At 41.4% G+C, this 8,000-nt stretch overlaps 1 protein-coding gene across 3 annotated transcripts; it reads left to right on the forward strand.

Annotated features, from left to right (window-relative positions):
* The first annotated feature begins 128 nt into the window (after nt 1-128).
* traf6 (TNF receptor-associated factor 6) lies at nt 129-6,995 on the forward strand. 3 transcript variants are annotated; one of them, XM_071896181.2, is made up of 8 exons: nt 129-268; nt 1,100-1,425; nt 2,183-2,333; nt 3,518-3,676; nt 3,796-3,867; nt 4,289-4,366; nt 4,550-4,876; nt 5,770-6,995. In XM_071896181.2, exons 2-8 carry the CDS (start codon nt 1,100-1,102, stop codon nt 6,364-6,366), a joined length of 1,710 nt encoding a protein of 569 aa, XP_071752282.1. In that variant the 5' UTR covers nt 129-268; the 3' UTR covers nt 6,367-6,995. The 3 variants fall into 3 exon arrangements, with proteins under 3 accessions (XP_071752282.1, XP_078139035.1, XP_078139037.1); XM_078282909.1 differs by having other exon boundaries at nt 131-165; XM_078282911.1 differs by lacking the exon at nt 129-268 and adding an exon at nt 762-827.
* Nucleotides 6,996-8,000: the final 1,005 nt, after the last annotated feature.

An 8,000-nucleotide genomic window follows, 5' to 3' on the forward strand; every position in this document is an offset into this window, starting at 1 on the left:
TTGCACTGTGGTAGCAGATTGACGCTCTCCTGCAGTGACAAGCCTCCAACCAGGAGGCGGCGCTCACGGTTCAGGGAAGCTCCGCATCAGAACAGAAACTCATCGGTGACGTTTAGAAAATGCAGGAAATTCTCTAGAAAAGTTCGAGACATTTTCAAGGCTAAGGTGAGCTAATTAGCAGATATATCTACATCCACAGAAACAGTCATTGCTTTAATTCCTCAGTCGCTGATTCAGGTCGTATTTTTCTGGCTTGTTGTTTTGGACGGTAATTTCCTTTAACTCATTTTTTGAGTGTTTTCACTGGTTTGAAGTTGCAGTTCCGCATCAGGGGATCCGGGGATCAAGGGGCATGACCGACCACTCTGTTATATAGGGGCTTAGTTTGGATTCATTGTACTATCTTGAACTAATTTGGCGACATTCTGCGACGGCTAGACAGTTTTAGTTGGCTGCTACTTTAATTAGGTAAAACTTCGGCAGCTTGTTAATTGTGATATGGCCTTGTGTGAAAAGAAATGACGTTATTACCGACGATATAGGCGGTACCACATTTCAGGTGGAGTTTACACTACTACCGCTAACTGCCACTAATAGAATGTAACGCTACTTACAACACTGCTACCATAGATTTTCTAGCCTAACATTATTGATATGTTTGTTAAGGCAATGTTGTTACATTGGTGATTATTCTAGTTCGCTAACAGCAAGGGTGTAAACATTATGGCCGTGTTGCACTCATGAGCTAAGCGCTTAATTGTAAAATTTGGTGATTGGTCATCCAGAGTCAGTTATGGGTAAATAGGAAGACCTTGTAGGAAGTCCTGGTGAGTATGACAGCCTATCTGTTCACTATTATGGCTACCTAGATAACATTATGAGTTATAGATGGTATGGCCAGTTACACAGCTGTACAGTTGTTATGAACAACTCTGTTTGCTGATACTATATGTAGTTCTTCATTGCTGAGAAAATTAGCAAAGGTTATGTCCACAGTATATTTCCCCATACTAGAAGGTAGTAGAAGGTATCCTAGTTGTATAAATAATGCTTTCTTGTCTTGTCTGTTTCACCTTTTTCTTTCTCTTTGTCCCACTAGATGTCTTGCTATGACAGTGATAAGGGGAGTTTGGAGGTGGACAGTTATGGGGCAGCCGCTGCTGAAGAGCTGTCAGGCTGTGCCTTGGCGATGATGGAGAAGGAACGAGACTCTCTCCTCAGCCCTTCAGAAAGCCCTGGCACCTTCAACAGCAGCACCCCCAGCAGCCTGCAGGCTGCCGCCCCCCTGCAGGGCTACGATGTGGAGTTTGACCCGCCCCTGGAGAGTAAATATGAGTGTCCTATCTGCCTCATGGCTCTGAGGAATGCCATTCAAACACCTTGTGGTCACCGTTTCTGCAAGAACTGCATTGAGAAGTCCATCCGGTATGCCACTGTGTAGCTTTCTGGGTAACAGCGAACACTAACTCTGGTTTATAATACATTTACAATGCCTTAACAACAGCTTCATAACCGCTTCATGGCACAGTCCTGATTTCATAGTGTCTTCTTGTAATACTTCTATCTAATACATATGTGACACAGCAGCAGAACAATCTGTCAAGTTATTGAGCCATTAGACAGACTTTTTCAAATGAGTCATAACAAGTAAGCTGTTTGGTTAGCTGACAAGCTGTGTTAGTTATCAGTACCGGTTTTTGAATCAGTAGGACCAATAGGCTTTTAAATGCTAGCACAAGCCAAATGTTTTCTCTTAAAGGCGTTTAATTTAGACAAATGATAACGAATAGCATACAATTCTGAAAAAGAGCTTTACAACAGAAATGTGTGTGGCTAAAGGCTATTGCCAGAGGGGCTTTTATTTTGAAATTTGAGCTCAGTAAATTACACATTTGCATTCCTATGTCACAAATTCATTATGTCATGTTATGCAGCTCTTGTTTGTGTGTTTTGTAATATAAACCAGAATCCATCTAAAGTGTTACTTCTTTTGGTTACTTGTACATCTTGAGTTTTTTTTTTTATTTTAATTTTTTTTCAATTGCATACTTAACTGGTGATTCCTGTTATTGCCTCATTTCATTTTCTTATTATTGCATAGCTAACTTATCAGATATATCACATGATAAAATTGCAGTAAATCCAAGTCTGAAGCTTCCTATTTCTCTCCCCTGCACTACAGTGATGCAGGACAGAGATGCCCGGTGGATAATGAAATGCTGTTGGAAGAGCAGCTCTTCCCTGATAATTTTGCCAAACGAGAAATCCTGTCGCTAACTGTTCGCTGTCCCAATACCGGCTGTGCTGAGAAAATGGAACTCCGGCATTTGGAGGTAAGAAGTCTGAGAGATGATGATAGACATTTCTGATATCTGGCAAAGCCCACGCAACACCATTGGAAACAGGCAACTGAAGTTATAAGGCTAATATCTTAAATTGACACTCCAGTGAGAATAGGGCTGTATGATACCATTTTAAAAATCACATCACAATTAATCAGATTATTGTGATTATTCTGAATATTGCTTCTGCAATTTAAGTTGTCAAAACCACAAGCTTCTTGTGACAAGGCTAAAACCACATGTTCTGTAATCACCTATGATTGATCAATACCTACAACTGACTTCTGAAAATAAGAGAGATTTTCCAGCACAATATTTGAGCTCGCAACCTGCATGTATACACACACATACTGTCTTCCTATAGATATACTATTCATAGTAGCCTACTGAGCTAATTGTAGGACAAGTGTGTCTTTTTGAGGCTGGGCTGGCCTAGTTCATGTTTGGGTTGTATCATAATAAAATGCCTATTTCTGTCTTTTCAGACCCCAGTTGTCTGTTCAGTGTGATTCTGTGGTTCATAGTTTATTAATAAACTTAGTTTGCCTTTTACCAAGTTAATAAGCAAAAACCTACTTCAATAAAGTGACCTTATATGGAAACTGCCAGCCAGAAAATGTCTCCTGTTAAGTCTTCTTAACAGGAGATATGACATCAAGAGAAATTGGGTTAAATAGTGGTAGAAACCCAGAGAAAACGGCATTGTTGGCAGATATTTAAATATTCTAGCATTATCAAAATGACTGAATCCATTTAGGTTGTAGCCTAGTTTCAAAACTACCTAACAATATATCTGTAACATTTTCCATTTGACTTACTAATTCACCACCTCCAGCATAATCAGCATGCATTCTTCTCTCCGCCTGTTCCAACACTGCCTCAGATAATTTGCTCCTAATTGATCAACAGCCAGTTAGGGAGACTTCAGATTAGTCAGCAACTAAAAATACATGCATGCTAGAGTGCTACTAACTCCAGTAGACCTGTAGGTTGTCTGTCTAACAAATCTTTTAAATCAATAGCATGTAAAAGGGAAAATAGTTTAGTGAAAATTTGTAAAAAATTAGATATTGCTTGTGTTCAAATCACAATTCAGTTTTTATGTCAAGTAATCAAGCCGTCCTAACTCAGAATACATTTAGCTGATTTGTTTCCATACATTGTTTTCCTACCAGAATCATGTGACACAGTGTCCGTTTGCCACTGTGCCATGCCCGCAATGCCAACAACCTGTGAGGACGAGCCACCTAGAGGAGCACACAACCCTTCAGTGCCAGAGGAGACCTGTTTCGTGTCCAGACTGTGTGGCAAGCTTTGTTTATGAGGACAGACAGGTACAGTTCAGTCACCTAATTCTTCCTCTTACCTATTCCAGAAAGTGTTTCATAGCAAAGTGTATCCACATAAACCCTTATGATGGTGTACTTAAAATGTGGTTTGGCTGCTCCCTCAGCTTCATGAGCTGCAGTGTCCCTTTGCGAACGTGAAGTGCCAGTACTGTGGGATGGACCTCATCAGAGACCAGGTGAGTGAGTGTACATGTCACTATATCATGCTGATGGTGGGTCATACAACATTATTCTTCCAATGGTAAAGATGCATAAACAAAAAAAATGGCATCTTAAACTCCAGAATGGATGCAAACTGTCAATCATTTAATCTAATGACTTGTGTCACTTGTTTTTCCCTGTGTTAAAACCATGAGTTATTTGAACCGTTTCATCCCAATCCCAACACATCTCACAATTGCAATGTGCAACCAACATTTCTGAACAGGCAAATGCTCGGATGATTTGCAATATGGGACAGGAAATGACTTCTTTCCAAGAGGCTTCCCTCTTTAAATGTGTCCATGATAATAATAGCTGACCCTAAGTGGCTGTTGGAAAACCTGATTTGAATTAATGAATATGAATAAAGCTGAGTTGATGATGTTTTTGTTTCAGATGGAATCTCACTGTGATACAGATTGTCCAAAAGCACCCATCGCCTGTACTTTTAGCACCTTTGGATGTCAGGAAAGGGTAGGTGGGGTCATCTCCAAGTTCTCTTGGAGATGAACCCTAAATGTAATACTTATTTATTTTAAATCCTCTGCACATTGTTCACATGACAATGTGAAGGACTTGAGGACATGCTTGCTATACTATTAGTTCTGTTAATCCTGCATACCAAATGTCAAAAAGAACAATCTTGTGCCTCTGCAGATGCAGCGCCACAACCTGGCTCAGCACATGCAGGAGTTCACACAGATGCACATGCGCTACATGGCTGAGTTCCTGCGTGGCTTTAGCCTCAATGACACCACACCCAAATCCCTCTGGATGCAAGGGCCGTCCTCTATTTCCTCTGAGGATCAAGGAGCTGCAGCACCAGTGCCAGGCCCCAGCGGGCCCAGAGGAGTCGGAGGCTGCAGCGGCAGCAGCGCATCTTGTCAGCCCAGTGAGGATGGTCAGAGGCTCAGGGAGATGGATGGACGATTGGTAAAGCAGGACCACCAGCTGCGTGAGCTCATCATCTTAAAAGAAACACAGGTATGGGATGTCCTGGTGTCTCAGTGTACTAATATGTGTATGATATAGTCAATATTGCATCCCATTTCATGGTATACAGTCATATGCCTGTCTCCTCTGTGCCTACTTTCTGTAAAACAAAATGCAGGTTGGGCTAGGCTCCTGCTTCTTTGTAGGACCAATAGGTGTTTGCTTCTTTTTCTTGACTAACTATTCGTGAAATTATTATTATTATTATTTTTTTTTAATCTTTTTTGGCTCTTTATTCTGAGATTTTATTGCCTAAACTCATTTTGACATGTCCTAACATCATAGTTGTGGATTGCTCATTGTCTGGGCAAAAACAGAATTTCAAACAATTTCAACACCTGACATGCTGTCACACACGGCAGACATCCACAGCAGCCCCCAGTGATGTCAGCCACACCACCGCTGTTCAGGTGGACAACCATACTGAGGTGGATGTGACTGCAGTGTCAGCTACAGAATCTGACCTTTCAGATAAAGATGACCACAAAAACGAGAATATTGAAATGTAAAAAAAAAAGTAAATACAGAATTCATAATCAGGACTGTCAGTTTCATCATTGTAGTGCGTCTGCTCCAGCCACGTGTCCCTGTCCTCATTCTCTTCTGTGTGCACCTTAGAGAATAAAGCAATGCAATTTTGAGATTAGATGAGATTGTATGTTCCTTGGTACAAAAGATGACTTCAAGCATAGCAAGACGCTTTAGAACTGTGAAGAGTAAAATTGTGTGGTGTGCTCAGTTAGTTATTACTACACTTAAACTTAACATTTTCAGTTGTAGTTGTGCAGTTTTACTTAGATATTAGTCACATTTTGGGAAAAAGTGTCTGCAATTGTCCTTGAGCCTCTGTTTCACTTGAAACTACTGTCCCCTCCCTCCCACAGGCAGGCCAGCTTGCAGAGCTGCGGCGCAGGGTTTCTGTGCTGGAGGAGACTGTGAAGGAGCTGGAGGCCCAGCAGTGCCAGGGCATCTTCATCTGGCGCCTCAAGGGTTTTTCTGCCCACCTGCACAACCAGGAGGCGGGCCTGCCGGTGGTGGAGCACAGTCCGGGCTTCTACACGGGCCGCCCAGGCTACAAGCTGTGCCTGCGCTTACACCTGCAGACCCCCAACGCCCCACGCTGCTCCAACTACATCTCCCTGTTTGTCCACACCATGCAAGGAGCCTTTGACGGGCAGCTGAGCTGGCCCTTTCAGGGCACCATCCGGCTCGCCATCCTGGACCAGGGCCCTGAGGGCCAGCACCACATGGAGGTGATGGAGACTAAACCAGACCTGCAGGCCTTCCAGAAGCCGACCATCCAGCGAAATCCCAAGGGCTTCGGCTACGTCACCTTCTTGCACCTGCATCAGCTGCATCAGAGGGCCTTCGTTAAAGACGACACTCTGCTGGTCCGCTGTGAGGTCACACCGCGCTTCGACGGGGCTCTTCGCCGCGAGGGAGCAGCAGTGCAGCCCAGAGGGCCCGAGGCCTCAGTTTAAGGGACTAAAGTTTCAGTGACTACAAAGATAGGATATGAGAGTATTTAAAGTTCTGGGTGGGGGGGGTTGATTTTTAAAATGCCCAAGATAGGGCACACCAAATAAATCAATAAGGCTTAGAAGGTTCAACTGATATATGATATGGGACGATATACTTTCAGTACTGCAGAGGTGTATCAGCACAGTAGCTCTGCTGATGTTTTGATATTGCTAAGTCTATTTAAAAGTTTGGAGATGCAGAGCAGGAAAAATGATGTTCAGACCAATTCTGTTCTACAATTTGGACAGCGCAATTATGCAGTTTACTATTTATTTGCTCACTGACTTTTCCTCAACGTCATTTTTTAAATATGATTTATTTTATTTTAGAAATATATTTGCTCACAGCCACATGATAGCAATTTCCAGTAGTTAAAAATCTTTTATGTTCAACTTATACATGTGAGTATAAATACTGAATTATGTTTTATCAAATCAACGTTACAGTTCAAGATGTGTGCTTACTGCCTGCAAACTAGGAGACTGAAATTTACTTTACATGGCTCTACTATAAAGTGATGTAATAGTTTCTGTTGTCATACATACTCACTGGAAACTTAACTGATACCAAATAAGATTTTTTTTCTGGAGAACAGACACAGCTTATCCTGTGCATAGATTAAAAGAAGAGGGGTTTGTTCATTTGTTCTGGTTCTTGTAGACAGCAGTGAATGTTTACTAATATAGACTGAAATGTAATTGTAAGGCATAGGGATAGCAAAACTGAAATTCAGTGGGCATTCCCCATTCAAGTTTTTATGCTTCACGACTCTTCAGTATACTTCTCTGTGGGCATCGCAGTGGCATCCTCAGCAGAAAAGCACAATATCCCCTTTGAACTCTTAATGCTGTCTGTGTACCAGGCTTCATCACCTCTGTACATTTTTGAAAAATAGGTCACACCAATGCAAATGTGCCTTATGTTATTCATTTTGCTCTTTACAAATGTCCATTTATGGTGCCTTTATCACAAGTTCCTGCCTAATGTGATCTAGCAAAATAAGTGTAGACATTAAGCCAAGTTCATGGCTTTAAAACAATATGCTGCCTTTTGAGCATTGATAGGCCTTGTTGGTAGACTATTTTTTCACTTGTAACATGGCATTGTGATGATGTTATTCAGTGTGATTTGATTGTGGTTCATTTTAGTTTAAATGTTTGAATGGTTGTTTGTTAGCCATAAATTGAGTATACCATCTGATGCTGATGAAAATACCCTTAAATTAAAGTCATAGCCACCTTAAACTCATAACCACTGTGTTATTTGACATTCAAATCAAGATATATGTTAAACCCAAATGTCATCCATAAGTGGCACAGTTATTCAACACTGTGATCCAGCATCCTGAAACAGAAAACACCAAACCCTGAAGTCCCAACCCAAGATGTACTGAAGGGACCTGGAATAAGACTTCCTACCAAGAAGGGTATAAAGTTGGAGCGATGAAAAGAAAATGTATTCAGAATGACTCACTATAACCTAAAGAACCTAATATATGTTTTGAAATGCTTTTTTCAGTGGGATACTTTAGCCCCAGTGAATACTAACAAACTAGATTTTTCATTTTTAGAATTGTATACTTGACATCTTTGTC

Source organism: Centroberyx gerrardi, chromosome 1 (genome assembly GCF_048128805.1).
Source record: "Centroberyx gerrardi isolate f3 chromosome 1, fCenGer3.hap1.cur.20231027, whole genome shotgun sequence".
Classification (NCBI taxonomy): Eukaryota; Metazoa; Chordata; class Actinopteri; order Beryciformes; family Berycidae; genus Centroberyx; species Centroberyx gerrardi.